Raw genomic sequence first — 15,232 nt, forward strand, 5'->3', positions numbered from 1 at the left:
CTTAATGTCTCGAAAACTTGACCAAATTCCAAAAATTTCGATCAGTGTTCTTACGAAAGAGTTCTAGGAAGAGTGCACATCGCATGTATTAGAAAATGAACTGTATTTAATTGGTTGATAATTTGCTTTTTTCCTACATGATTTTTATACTCACGCAACAAAAGTTGCTAAAAAAGTATTATAGTATTGTTCACACGGTTGTTTGTAAGTCAAAAACTAAACGAGTTAGATATATGCAGGCATGGGCAAAGTCTTAGCAGGTGCTAAAAGAGCGTAAGTGATCGTATACGTACACTCACCGATTGTCACTAATGTGTTGAACACATAGAAGACGACAAGCGACGAGCGACATCTGTCAAATATTAAATTACACGCGTTCTTATGGGCACAGATTTTTTGACAACAGCACGACTACGCGACAATAAGCTTGTAGTTGTCGTTGTCGCCAAATTAGAAAAGTTTCTAATTTTGCCGACGACAATGGCCGCTGTAGAGCTGCCACTAACATGTGAAATGTAAAATTATTCAAAGTTCTCCCAAGTATGACGTCATTTTGCCAGTAGAAACGTAAAATAGCTTTGATATATCATTTATAATAACAATCGATTATTTAAAACAAATAAATCGCCAATGTTTACATTTTTTGCGTAAATAATTTCACTTTAAACTAAATATGTAAATTTTATTGAAATGAAAGATGTTAGTACGGCAACAATGAAATTGCTGTTTGATATGTCGCTGCCGTCTTCAAAATGTTCAAGACGCTGGCTTCAAAGCGACATTTGTGATCAGCCGTCGCTACGTCGTGTCGTGTCGTCGTCTTTGTGTTCAGCACTTAACACGCATGTGTTGAACACATAGAAGACGACAAGCGACGAGCGACATCTGTCAAATATTAAAATACACGCGTTCATATGGGCACAGATTTTTTGACAACAGCACGACTTTACGACAACAAGCTTGTAGTTGTCGCTGTCGCCAAATTAGAAATGTTTCTAATTTTGCCGACGACAATGGCCGCTGTAAAGCTGCCACTAATATGTGAAATGTAAAATTATTCAAAGTTCTAACAAGTATGTCGTTATTTTGTCTGCAGAAACGTAAAATAACTTTGATATATCATTTATAATAACAATCGATTATTTAAAACAAATAAATCGACCATTTTTAAATTTTTTTGCGTAAATAATTTCACTTTAAACTAAATATGTAAATTTTATTGAAGTGAAAGATGTTAGTGCGGCAACAATAAAATTGCTGTTGCAATTTTTTCATTATAAAATAGCACTAAATTACTTTTTTAAATTATTATATTACCCAATTTTACTATAATTTATATTAAATATAAATTATTATTAATTTTTACATTCATTAGCACGTGCATATATTCGCATTGTGCAACCGTGCGGCATAGACCTGCTCGCTCAACCTCTGCAAGCAGACTGAATATTTTTGATTGCTGATTCGTTTGGTACCACAGTAAGCACACTAACACAATCTCATTTTGTGATGCTCGTTTGATTGTGGTGGTGCCCATCCCTGGATATATGGTTATATATGTATATCAAAATGATCAAGGTGACGAGACGAGTCAAAATTCGACTGTCTGTCTGTCCGTCCGTCCGTCCGTCCGTCCAACGGATAACTTGAGTAAAAATTAAGATATCTTGATGAAACTTAGAACACATGTTCCTTGGGACCGTGAGAGTTTTGCTATGGGCAAAATCGGACCACTGCCACGCCCACAAAATGGCGAAAACCGAAGTATCATAACTAAGCCAATAAAGTTAAAAAAGTAAAATTTGGAACAAAGGATCGCACTAGGAAGGGGCATATTTTGATGTAATTTTTTTGGGAAAGTGGGCGTGGCCCCGCCCCAAATCGGTTATTTGTAAATATCTCGCAAACCAATAAAGCTATATAAACAAAACTTTCTGTAGTCGGTTCTCTTACGTACCCCACCACACACCATGAAATTAGTTGAAATCGGATAATAACCACGCCCACCTCCCATACAAAGGTTAGGTTGAAAATTACTAAAAGTGAGTTAACTCAGTAATGAAAAACGCCAGAAACACTAAATTTCACATAAGAAATGGCAGATGGAAGCTGCACTCAGACAAAATGGAAAATGGGCGTGGCATCGCCCACTTATGGGTCAAAAACCATATCTCAGGATCTACTCGAACGAATTCAATGAAATTTATTTTGTAGTTGTAAGTGTAGTTTCCTTACATCACAATGATATGTTGTGAAAATAGGCCAAATCGCTTCACAACCACGCCTATTTCCTATATACTAGAACTTTGATGACGATCTGAATCGTTTACTTTACAATATATAAAGAAAGCACTAGTGAAGATATCGGTGCAGAACTTTGCAAAAATACTTCGTGTATAGTGTGGCAGCCTCATTCTAAAAATCGCCGAAATCGAACCATAGGTTTTCAAGGCCCCATATATCGAACATGAGGACCTCGGTGCTTCTAACCTAATATTAGGGTTTCCAACTTTCAATGGACTTTATACAATATATATGACGCATATGTGTGTCATATTGTGTATAAGGGGCCATCCATAAATTACGTCACACGAATTTAAGGACTTTTTAACTCCTCCCCCTCTCCTTGTCACAAGTTGTCACATTTTGAACTCACCCCCCCCTGACGTGACGTCACCCGTTTTCCAATTTTATGGATTTATCATAGAATACAAAAAAGGTTATTCTATTTATTCTAATATTTATTGAATAATCTTTAATAAAATCAACATTTAGTTAAATATTAAAGTACAGAAACAACGAATGACTAGCCAAGAAATAATAGATACTTAATTATGCTGCTGCGTGATCGGCGTGGTACAGAGCAGCCAGTCGTCTAGCTCCCAGGAGCACAGCAGAGCGGGAAACGATATTGCCCTAAATTTTGAAATGTGATGTCACAAAGCTTTTGACCCCCCTGTCCCTTGTCACACAATGTCACTTCTGAATGATACCCTCCCCCCCCTTCAAGGTGTGACAAAATTTATGGATGGCCCTTATATAATATAAATAAAGTTAAATAAATAAATTGCGAGAGTATAAAATGTTCGGTTACACCCGAACTTAGCCCTTCCTTACTTGTTTTATATGATATTATTCTTATAGTTTGAATGGGGGGGTTGGATAGAGGAAAATATAACGACAAATAATGTTCAGCTGGTTTATCGCTTTCTTAAAGTTTTATACAAAGACTTACTGAAAGTTTTGACGTTCCAACTATGACCATGAGAAGTATTTTTGCGCATATAATGGCAATTACTGTTATATGGGAGCTATAGGACCTAGTAGTCCGATGGGGCCAATTTTTTTTATTATATATTTAATATATTATAATAATATAATATAATATAATAATATTTTTCTGGATTTTTGGTCAAAATTTCATAGCGATATCTCAACGGGAAGTATTTATGACCGCGCCTTCATACAAGCCGAACCAATGTGCAGTGGCAGGCCAAAAAAGATTACATCAAGACTGGAAAGGATGATAATAAAAAAAAATTATAATAAACCACAGTGCAGCCTTATGCCTAATACCTGAGACAGACATGTAGTACATATTGTAGTATGCTTCAGAAACCATATGTGTATCACCGGTTTTCCGAATTTTGTTTGAAAGCAAATGGTGTTCCGTACTACAATAGAGTTTTAGAAACCATTGGAATTTTGTGGTGTTGTGAAATGTACTACAATGGAATGCATTGAACACACCGAAAGCTTTAAGCTCTTTTCTTGTAATCATATGTTTTCTGTCATTTTGACATCAACAAACAAATTAAATTCAAAACCAAACAAAAGTGAAACATGGAAAAAAATAGGAAAAAATACGTTGGAAACGCTGGAATATAAAAAATAATTGAAGTGTGGGAACAATTTAACCTAAAATTGCGTGGCATTCACAAAAATAGCCACATTTACGCTGTACACATTGTACACAGCTGGGAAAGGAGCACGGAGTTTCCCTGACAACGGACGAGCTGCGTAGCCGAATTAATAACATGGCGAAGAAATACAGGTTTGTAAATAATTGCAAAAATTTTGAAGCATTTGGAATAATATATATTAATATCAGACAGGAAAGGAAGACTATTGGTCCAAGTGGAGGTGCCCCATCTAATTGAGAGTTCTACGAGGAGCCCACAAGATAATTGGCGGTTATAAGTCAAATTTCACACAAGAATTGGCGGACGAGAGCATTGAAGATGGTTTATTAAAAATATCAAATGATTTATTTATGTACATACATATGTACATAAATACATTTTTAATCAAATTATATACATATGTATGTTTTTATTCCACAGGTTCGGATTCATTAGTTGCTTCAGCTGACATGTCGGCAAATGAAGATGAAACAGATAAGATACCATCCACTCCATCGTCTGCAAAGAAGAAAAAAACGGATAATAATGAAGAATTGCTCGAATTGGCTAGAAAAGAGCAAAAGTTGATAGAACATTATTTAAATAAATCTATTGACAACTACATTCTTTTGACTATGTTAAATAAAAATACTTAATTTAAGTACTTTAATGTATATGCATATTCTACAATATAACATTTAAGTTACGTACTGTGTAAAAAATAAGCTGAAATTGCTTGTCTTGTTGCAATTCCACTACTGCTTACCTCGACCAATGCGCCTGAAGCGAGCCTTCAAATGTCCAAAAGCGTTTTCAGCTACTCGTCTGACCGATGATATGCGTTTATTGAAAACTTTTTCGCTTTCGGGTTGTTCAGATGAAAATGGTCTCATGACACAATTTTGTAACTTGAATGCTGAATCCCCAATCAGGTGTATTGGCACCTCAACACCTTCGATCACAGTAGCATGCTTTTAAAATACTTTACTATCGTAGTGACATTTTTTTAAAGCCGATTGCTCAAATATTGTGGAGTCATTACCTGGTATCCCAACATTAATATATGTAAATCTGCATCTATAGTCAACGGACGGAAATAAAACCGTTGAGTACCATCCTTTAATGTTAAAATAATCACAGCCTTGGTTTTTTGGAGGCTTGATTTCTACATGGCAACCATCGATTGCGCCATAACAGTGAGAAAATCCCAATTGATTAAAACCAGCAACTGTCTCATTCACTTTTGCATCATTCGGAGGACAACTATCGAAAACTTCGTTTTCAAATAGTTTAAAATTGTTTAACTATTTCGTTGCAAATGTCTAGAACTATAACTCCTACTGTTGTGCGTCCGACTCCAAATAGACTTCCGACTGTTCTGTACTCAACGGAAGAAGCTAGTGAGTACAAAGCTATAGAGATTCGTTTTTTTAAGTTATGACGTTTCGCCAGTACGTTTTTCCTTCTGCACATTTTTAAGACGATCCACTAAATAAGAATATGTCTCCCAGCTCACACGAAACGTATTTTTAAACTTTTCATCCGTAAAACGCTTAACATCATTTTCCCAAAATTTAGATGTTTCCACTAAAGGCCTGCACAAGTTGATTCGCTTTTCTTTGCACACAGTGTGATTCGGTACAATTGCCGATGTTATGCTTGATTCGTTTGAGCAAGCGAACAACATTCACTCAACACGAAATGCTCGCATGAGTTGATTAGCAGTGAAGTTCGAACTTCTATTTCGAAGCATGAGTGATTTGTCTTACGTCCATTTCAATTGCCTTTCGAGCCTTTTGAGTGATGACCGATTTAACACATGACAACGTAAAAAGCAAGAATGATAGAAGACAAGATTACGACAGGCGTTTACAGTTAGTTATTTTGAGTTTTGAGTTCCTGTTGAGTGACAAGTTTCACGACCACGAACACGCGAGCAAAACAAAATTGCACGGTGGTACAAAACAATAAAACCAAAACAAAGGGCTGAAGTCAAGGCTTGTGCTGAATTATTATTTAAAATTTTAAGTGAAAAATGTATTAATTTGAAAAAGAAGTCCGCAATGGCGGATTTAAACAACAATAGTACAAAAAAGTCGTCTATAAAGATTTTTTTCTCACTTTTCCAACCAACAAAAAAGTTGGCAAAATGGCGAACTTTTTGTAACAAAACATATAATTTTAATTATAAATATGCATGATTATATTAGATCATTTTATAAATGAAGATTTTAAGAATTACGTTCATTGTGATATTTTATCTGCACATTATTCAATTTGGTTCACTATGTTTCACATTTCCGTTTTCCATTTGACAATTCTTCTGTTGCCTATTCCCATTCGTTGGTCGTGAACGCTCAGTCTGTCGTAATCTTGTCTTCTATCATTCTTGGTAAAAAGCGAATCAATTGTATCATTTGAACAGTTATTTGCTTTCTGCCTTTGTTAAGAAAATAAAGTCTCTACAATGGAAGGAAATGTAACATCCAACAACAATATCGAGGAACATATCAAGTTTATATGAAAAAAACTGCAAATAATTAGAAATTAAATGAAGAGTGTTATAAATAACAGAAATAAGATGGGTTATGGTCTAACTTCCGATATTTGGACAATATCTGAATTAACGAATTGAATTATGTAGAACATGTTAACAATTACACTTAATACATACATATACACATATATATTTATCTAAATGTACATACTTTCATTAAACAAAATAAAATTCTTGAATTACTTGCACTAGAAGCTATTCCTTTTAATTACATGCATACATATGTACATATGTACATACAATTGAGACTATTGCCTTTCGAATCAATTGTCTTTCGGATCAATTGCCTTTCAAGTTATGAGTGAACTGAACTGAAAGAGCAAACTTAAGTGCTGAACACAAAGACGACGACACGACACGACGTAGCGACGGCTGATCACAAATGTCACTTTGAAGCCAGCGTCTTGAACATTTTGAAGACGGCAGCGACATATCAAACAGCAATTTCATTGTTGCCGTACTAAAATCTTTCATTTCAATAAAATTTACATATTTAGTTTAAAGTGAAATTATTTACGCAAAAAATGTAAACATTGGCGATTTATTTGTTTTAAATAATCGATTGTTATTATAAATGATATATCAAAGCTATTTTACGTTTCTACTGGCAAAATGACGTCATACTTGGGAGAACTTTGAATAATTTTACATTTCACATGTTAGTGGCAGCTCTACAGCGGCCATTGTCGTCGGCAAAATTAGAAACTTTTCTAATTTGGCGACAACGACAACTACAAGCTTGTTGTCGCGTAGTCGTGCTGTTGACAAAAAATCTGTGCCCATAAGAACGCGTGTATTTTAATATTTGACAGATGTCGCTCGTCGCTTGTCGTCTTCTATGTGTTCAACACATTACACTTCTCTCCAGTGCAGTGCAGTGTGCGTACTCTCGCTCTTTGTTTACAAGCTCCTCAACTCAGATGCTGAGTTAACGTTATGCCGATCAAGTCGTATGGTTTTTTACGAGTGGCTTGAAATGCCAAATGAGTGAATCGTTGCAGGAGTTTAGTTTCCACCTATGAATTGAAAAACACTTTATACGCTGAAAACAAACTGTTGAATACTTACCAAAGACCAGGATGTACGGTGTCGTTTGAAATTAATTTTCCCCAGGACAATACGCATATAATATTTGCTCCTTTTCAATGCTCGTAGAGCAAGCACGAACTATTTCTTTTTCTTCCGCAAGAAGTGCAAAATTTTAGAATTGTTTGTAGTTATTATTATGTTTAGATCCATTTTTCTGTTTTATTACTTATTACTTTATAACTCGCATCAACTGATACAATTCAATGACATGTGTGTCACTATGCTGGTTCAAGGTTTCTGGAGCTATTATTGTAGTACACATTATAGTATGGAAACCATATTTCTGTCTTAGGTATAAGACACATATGTAGTATTGTACTATGTTTACATCCATCAGCTGATACAAATAAATTCAAGAAAAATATATGTAATTATGAATAACAGGCAAGGAAATTGATTCTGACTTAGTTATAATATTGTCCATTATAATTATTACATATTTTTCACATAATTTTTTTTAAATTTTGTTTTGTGATTTCAATTTATTTTGAATTTAATTTATTTTCTGTATATCAAAATGTCAGAAAACATATAATTATGGCAGAAGAGCTTTCGGTGTGTTCAATGCAATCCATTGTAGTACATTTCACAACACCACAAAATTTCAATGGTATCTAGAACTCTATTGTAGTACGGAAAACCATTTGCTCTCAAACAAAATTCGGAAAACCGGTGATACACATATGGTTTCTAAAGCATACTACAATATGTACTACATGTCTGTCTCAGGTATTAGAATGATAGCCTCAGAGTTGAAGGAATATGTAAGTAGGCCATGAAACTGTGCGAAGAGTTCTTTTAAAACACAAATATTTATCGAGAAGTGCAAGGAAAAAACCACTACTATCGCAAATTAGCATTGAAAAACGATTGTCTTTTGCTGTAACTCAGATTTCACATCCAATGGAATATTGGGATGATGTAATTTTTTGTGATGAGACAAAAATAATGCTATACTACCACGATGGATCTCAACGAGTTTGGAGAAAGCCGCTAACAGCCCTACAAAACAAGAATATTATTCCTACAGTAAAGTTTGGGAAACTGAGTGTAATGGTATGGGGTTGTATTTGTAGCAAAGGTGTAGGTGAACTCAGAATTATTGAAGACAATCAGGGTTGTTGTGGAATCTGACAGTTGTCGGAATCAAAATTCAAACCGACAAAAAATTCTGGTTCGTGTCATGAATTCTGATATTATTGGTTTGATGTTCGAATCAGAAATTTTATTGGTTTTAGGTGTCATAGAAACCAATTTTATCGGTTTAACTATCAGAAACAAACCAAGAGCTTCAGGGCTGACAGATTTGAGACATCTTGTTCAAATTTATTTTGATTTGCTGTTAAAACGCTTTGGAAAAAATATAATTATTATTAAAAAATAAGATAAGAACGCTAAATAACGTAATTAATGAATTCAACGGGAAAAAATAAAATATTCTAAGAATTTTACAAAATCAGTAATTCAGATTAGATCATGGAAATTTCTAACTGTTTATATAAAATTTAAACAATATATAGTGGAACTTCCATAACTCGAAGATCTCCATTACTTGAACTTTTAAATTGGCAATATCGTTTAAAAATCAAATTTCATACAAATTTCCTTCCATAACTCGAACTCTTGAAGTGGCATTGAAAGGCAATTCCATTCAAATTTCCTCGAAGTTTCTTTACGGATTATGGTGATTCGAGTTAGAGAGGTTCCACTGTATATATACACTTAAATATGTACATTTTTACATAAAAATAATTACTATTTTTGACTTCCTTTGAGCATAAAGCGAATTACTGTGATTCCTTAAAACTTTCATTTTTTCGCGCTACTTTCATTGCCAAATAAAATAAAATCTGAAATAATTTCTCATTTTAATTATATTTTTTGGGTTTAATGAATATTTTGAACTAACTATGTATATGATTACAATTCCAAAAACAAGTCTTGCTAATTTTTTCCCATGAATAAATAGCAGAACAGTTGATTCGAATATTCGAGTTTGCTTATATTCGAAAAGATCAAAAGAGAATCAGATTCTGCGACACCAATGAAAATCAGAATTGGTTTCCCAAATCTGTCTTGGTTTCCACAACACCCCTGAATATGACAAAGGAAGTATATTTAGACATTTTACGTAACAATTTACAAAGAAGCGTGCAAAAATTTGGGCTGGCGGATCTAGAAAATCTAAATAAATTTAAATACAAATTATATCAGGAATATGGCATAAAAAAAAATTATTTCAACGATACCCCGAAGGTTACAATGTGTCATAGACTTGGAGGAGGTCACACCAAGTATTAAATTAAAAATGTCAAGTAGTATACTGATTTGAACTTTAATATTGGTGAAATGTGAAACGATTTTTGAGACAGTACCGAATGTAACATTTTTTTATTTTAATTGATTTCTTCAAATTTTAATTAATTTAATAATTGCTGTCTTTTCATAAATAATAAAGAAATTAATGAATATTGTTATGTTACAAAAAAATAAACAAATAAATTGGTGCGTTAATTTCAAAACTCTCCTTGAACATTTTTCTTTGTCAAATTTTTTCATATGAAAAGATTTATGAGTCATACTGTATGTAGATACATATAAGAATCCGTGCGCGCAACTGGAGAGTGACCACGAAATACATATGTTTGACCAAGGTTGAGATGCGCACACGCATCAACAATTTAACTAAGAAATATGTACACATAAACTCATTTACTAACAAATCCACATGTAATTCTTGTAAATAAAATATTCGCAGGCAAGAAAAATAGAAAATTGCTTGAAGATAATGGGAAGTCTACATTGAGGTTCAAAAGGTGTTAAGCTGTTTCATACGCAAAATCAGAAAACGTCACTACCGTTAATTTTAAGGTTTCTGACAGCTTTGAAATTCTTTGGTATCGGCTCATACCAGAATTGTGTAGGCAACAACCTCAACTTGCCCATAAGTCACTCGTCCCTTTCGAGAAGTGTGCGGGCTTTAGCAAAACTTATTGTGAAGGTGAAGGGAGGGGAAATTAAGTTTCCCAGTTCAACAGAGAATGGGCATGTATTAATGTAGTATAGAAATCTGATTTAAGCTAATTTATTTGAAAATTGATTTTTTAGAAAAATTGAAATAAAGAGCACCATAGGATCAATTGAGTGTTTGTTGAAGCACCGAGTTCTACTTTATAATTTAGCACTTGGATTATATTGCATAATATAATGACGAAATCAAACATTATGTTGAACGAAATGTATGGCATGGTTGCAGAAGACATGGTTGTGAAGAGTAGAGTTCACAGTACATACGCGAAGTGAAAGAACGAGATCAATATAGTACCTATATACATATCAACTATTTAGTTATTTACATATATTAGTCAGAAGTCAATCCAGAAATATAAATATTCTCACAATACGACTATCGAAATACACTTCTTACTTGTAATATTAACACGTTGGCTGCCAATGTATCACCGGCGATCACAACAAAAAACTACCCCCAGGTGCCAGTGTATCACCGGTGATCACAGCAAAAAACTATTCCCAGTTGCCAAGCAAAAAAATACATGTTGTGCTTTGAGTTACAACGGGAGTTTTTTACCATGAATAAAAGTTATGCTCCCGACGCGTTTGAGAATGTTTTTTTGCTGTGATCACTTGCTGTTTTTTTAAACTGTTATTTATTTTTTGCAATGTGTATGACCGGTGATCACATTGCGAAGTGGAAATGGAAACGTAAAACTATTCGCTGGTTTCATAAAGTTCGTTAGTTAAAATGCAAACGGCCCTAACTAACAAAAAAATCAAAATGGGTTTTTTGATTGATTATAATATATTTATTCAAACTACATGTTCATACAAAATTACAGAGTCATACGATTAAAAATAGTTGTTTTATTAACGAAATACAAAAGGCCCTTACTACAAAGTGTTCGTTTTGATAAATGCAAAGAGCCCTAACTACACACAACAACAAACACCACACAATACAAACACGGCCTTGTCCCGTTACACCGTTTTGTTTTCTAGAGACGACTCTTGGGGTTTTCGAGAGAAAGGTTTTGCGCAAGATTTATGGTCCTCTAAACATTGGCAACGGCGAATACCGCAGACGATGGAACGATGAGCTGTACGATTTATACGACGACATTGACATAGTTCAGCGAATAAAAAGACAGCGGCTACGCTGGCTAGGTCATGTTGTACGGATGGAAGAAAACACTCCAGCTCTGAAAGTATTCGATGCAGTACCCGCTGGAGGAAGCCGCGGAAGAGGACGACCTCCACTCCGGTGGAAAGACCAAGTGCAAAGTGACCTGGCTTCACTTGGTGTTTCCAGTTGGCGCCAAAAAGCAAAAAGGAGGAATGAGTGGCGCGCTCTGGTGGATTCGGCTATAATCGCTTAAAGCGGTTCCTACGCCAAATATATATATATATATATATAGACAGCACAGTAAACACAATTAAAGTTTTTAGTAAACAGTACACGTGTTTTTTTAACGATCTCAGTGTTTAACTATAATTGAATTGTTCAAATTTTAAGCAAATAAATTACATATCATTAATATGAATTCGGATAGTGAAAATATGTCGGAAAATAATTTAGCAAGTGGTGCAACCAGAAATGCGAGTAATACTACAAAAAATGTGAGAGTTAATAACCAGCAAAAACGTATGGCAGGACAGAAATATCAAGGTTTATCTAAAGGAAATATAAGCTATAGAAAGCCCAGAGAAATGAAAGATGCGTGTAAGTCGAAGTTCTGTGAGAAAAGTTCCATTCGATTTTGCTCCCATTTTACAGAAGATACTCGTAAAGAAATTTTTGACTCGTTCTGGATAATGTCGTGGGATGAAAAAAAATTATATGTAACAAACCTCATTGAATGTTCCAAAACACAACGTGTAACTGTTGAAAATTCCAAACGCTCCAATACTAAATATTATTTTCTAAAGCACAATACAAATCGAATGCAAGTTTGTCGGCAAATGTTTCTATCAACTTTGGGCTTATCAGAAAAAATGATACGTTGTTGGACCCAATCCAGTGGCTTACATTGCACCCAAAAGAGTCTAAAAACGCAAAATTCTGATCAAAATAAAGAAAGATTACACTATAAGAAAAGATGTAGCTACTTACAAAACTGGTTAGAAGATTTACCAAAGTTGGAGTCGCACTATCGTCGCAAATATACAACAAAAAAAAAAAACAACAAAAAAAAAAAACAAAAATTATTTCAAAACATACAGACAGATTTATGAACTTTATTCTCAATAATGCGAAGAACATAAAAACAATGATATTGCTCGAGTATCATTTCCAATTTTTATGAATGTTTTTAAAATGACCAGTGTGACTTATGTTTATCTTTTAAATCAAACAACTTGTCACAGGATATATTTGACATTCACCGAAATGAAATTGAAAGGATGCGAAATGGAAAGCAAAATGATGTCGAAAATGCCAAATTAGGTGCATTTCTACTATTTTGCATAGATATGGAGGCAGTTAAACTTATACCACAATCCAACGCCAGTTCCTCTTATTATAAAATGAAACTACAAGTTCACAACTTCACTATATACAATGTTATAAGTCACGAGTCTGATAATTACGTTTGGGATGAAACCGAAGGAACTCTTGTCTCATCAACGTTTACAACAATTGTTTTAAAACATTTAAAACCCCAACTTTTGAAACATCCTCACATTCACCACATAGTTATCTACTCTGATGGTTGTTCTTACTAAAACAGAAATGTTGTCCTTTCTAATGCGTTGCTCTCTTTATGTGTGGAAAAAGACATTATCATAGAACACAAATACTTAGTAGTAGGTCACACGCAAATGGAATGCGATTCCACTCATTCTCTTATTGAACATTCAAAAATAAACAAATACATTTGCCATTTCAACTAGTAGAATCAATAAGAGCAGCCCGGAAAAATACTATGCCTCTACAAGTTCACCCCTTAAACTACAAATATTTCCTCGATTACGAGTCTGTTCCAATGAGGTATTCATCTATTAGACCAGGTAAGGCACACTTTTAATTTCTAAAAAAATTTCCAAAACTTTATTGCTTATTAAATTTTTAGGAAGAAAAACAGGAGACCCTACAGGTACGTGCATTGTCATACGAGCAGACTGGAATTATTTATTTTAAAACTGATATAAATGACGATTATGCCCAGCTACCTCAAAGAACTTCAAAACAATTCACAGTTGTCGAACCTTCCCAATTGCATCTGAGCAGACTAGCAATTTCTAATAAGAAAGGGAAGCATCTGCAGGAGCTGAAAAAAGTACTACCAGCAGACTGTCATTATTTTTATGACAATATACCCTATGAAAATTAATTATTATACGAGTTGTTAATACACAAGCTGATAAAGTATAATTTACCGTTACCTCTGAACTGTACTACATATTTATTTAATCTTCTTGAATTAATTTTATTTTCATATACTTAATAATTTAATATATAATGCATTCAAAAAAATTTGCCAACCATACTTAAATACATTTTTCTTTATTTTTTTAAAATATAATTTTTAGCATCTACCCATTGTTATTACAGCGATATATTACTTCATTGAAAATGTATTGAAAAGTTACTGACAAATAACTCAAAAAATTGAATTGTAGTTAGGGCTTTTTGTTTCAGAAAATCTGGCTTCAAAAGGACGTAAGTAACATAACTTTTAAAATATTTAAAAAAACATTATTTTATTTCAAATTTAAATTTGTAGTTGTTTTACAAGTTACATTGAAAAAAATTGCTCTAAACACATTAATATATATATAGTTTTATACAGTTTTTTGTTTCTCCTGTAAAGTAATGAAAATGTTAGATAGGGCCGTTTGCATTTTAGCTAACGAGTTGCTTTCGATATTCTTTTAAATACGGCGGTTGTAAATGCATATATTTTGTATAAGGAAAGTAATTCCAATATGAAAATATCTGACTTTCGGCAAAATATAATTCTAAATTTATGTGAAAGAGATAGCGTTTCAATTTCGCGAACACCTCCTCAAGGCAAGCACATTTTGAAGACATCAGTGGAAGTATCAAAGGACGGAAGGCGAAAGAGATATCGCTGCGGAGGAAGACTGCAACCCCTTCGACAGCTGCAAGGAAGAAGGCCAAACTTGGATCAACATACTGCGGACAATGTCCTCGGTCTCCATTCTTATGCCTCAATCATTTTCGGCAAATACATTGAATTTATATATAATCTTTTTTTGTTTACAGGAATGAATTGCAGTTTCCTATTTATATTTCAGTATTATTTTTTTAAGTTGTGTTTTACTATGAAATTAAATATTTTTTCTTTTAAAATTAACTTACGTCTTTCTTAAAACTTCTTCCGTTAAGGCCCCAGCCCCTAAATTCTAGAGGCCTAGGCGTGTATCACCGGTGATACATTGGCACATGGGGGTAGTTTTTTGTTGTAATCGCCGGTGATACATTGGCAGCCAACGTGTTAATGTATGCATATATGTATATTTTCATTAAATATTGAAATATACTTATATACATATACATATATATATTAAACTGCTGCACAAGTGCACTTGAAATCACCAAAGCAACGTGCGACCTATTGCATGTGATCTGTTTGATCACATTTGAAACAACATACATAAGCAGTGAACCTAAATAGCAACGAATACAAAAAACATAAGCAAGCAA

The 15,232-nt window shown here is 33.8% G+C and overlaps 1 protein-coding gene and 1 long non-coding RNA gene across 3 annotated transcripts; one reads left to right on the plus strand and one right to left on the minus strand.

The window, feature by feature from the left end:
• The first annotated feature begins 2,821 nt into the window (after positions 1-2,821).
• On the plus strand, positions 2,822-4,627 carry LOC105219457 (uncharacterized). Its single transcript, XR_852170.3, has 2 exons — positions 2,822-4,054; positions 4,112-4,627. It is a non-coding gene; the product is annotated as an uncharacterized LOC105219457 (long non-coding RNA).
• On the minus strand, positions 4,300-6,499 carry LOC128922691 (uncharacterized). 2 transcript variants are annotated; one of them, XR_008471871.1, is made up of 3 exons: positions 4,945-6,499; positions 4,669-4,889; positions 4,300-4,421 (listed from the first exon to the last, which is right to left on the minus strand). XR_008471871.1 is itself a non-coding variant. In XM_054234102.1 (3 exons), exons 1-3 carry the CDS (start codon positions 4,957-4,959, stop codon positions 4,333-4,335), a joined length of 309 nt encoding a protein of 102 aa, XP_054090077.1. In that variant the 5' UTR covers positions 4,960-6,499; the 3' UTR covers positions 4,300-4,332. The 2 variants fall into 2 exon arrangements, 1 of the variants encoding a protein (XP_054090077.1); XM_054234102.1 differs by having other exon boundaries at positions 4,669-4,873.
• Between the last annotated feature and the right edge of the window lie 8,733 nt (positions 6,500-15,232).

Source organism: Zeugodacus cucurbitae, chromosome 6, assembly GCF_028554725.1.
Source record: "Zeugodacus cucurbitae isolate PBARC_wt_2022May chromosome 6, idZeuCucr1.2, whole genome shotgun sequence".
Taxonomy (NCBI): Eukaryota; Metazoa; Arthropoda; class Insecta; order Diptera; family Tephritidae; genus Zeugodacus; species Zeugodacus cucurbitae.

Bases quoted from the DNA above. Each gene is read 5' to 3' on its own strand.
- LOC128922691 (XM_054234102.1), bottom strand. The intron at 4,422-4,668 runs GTAAGCAGTAGT...TCTTCTTTGCAG, and splicing joins CTTCAGGCGCATTGGTCGAG to ACGATGGAGTGGATGGTATC.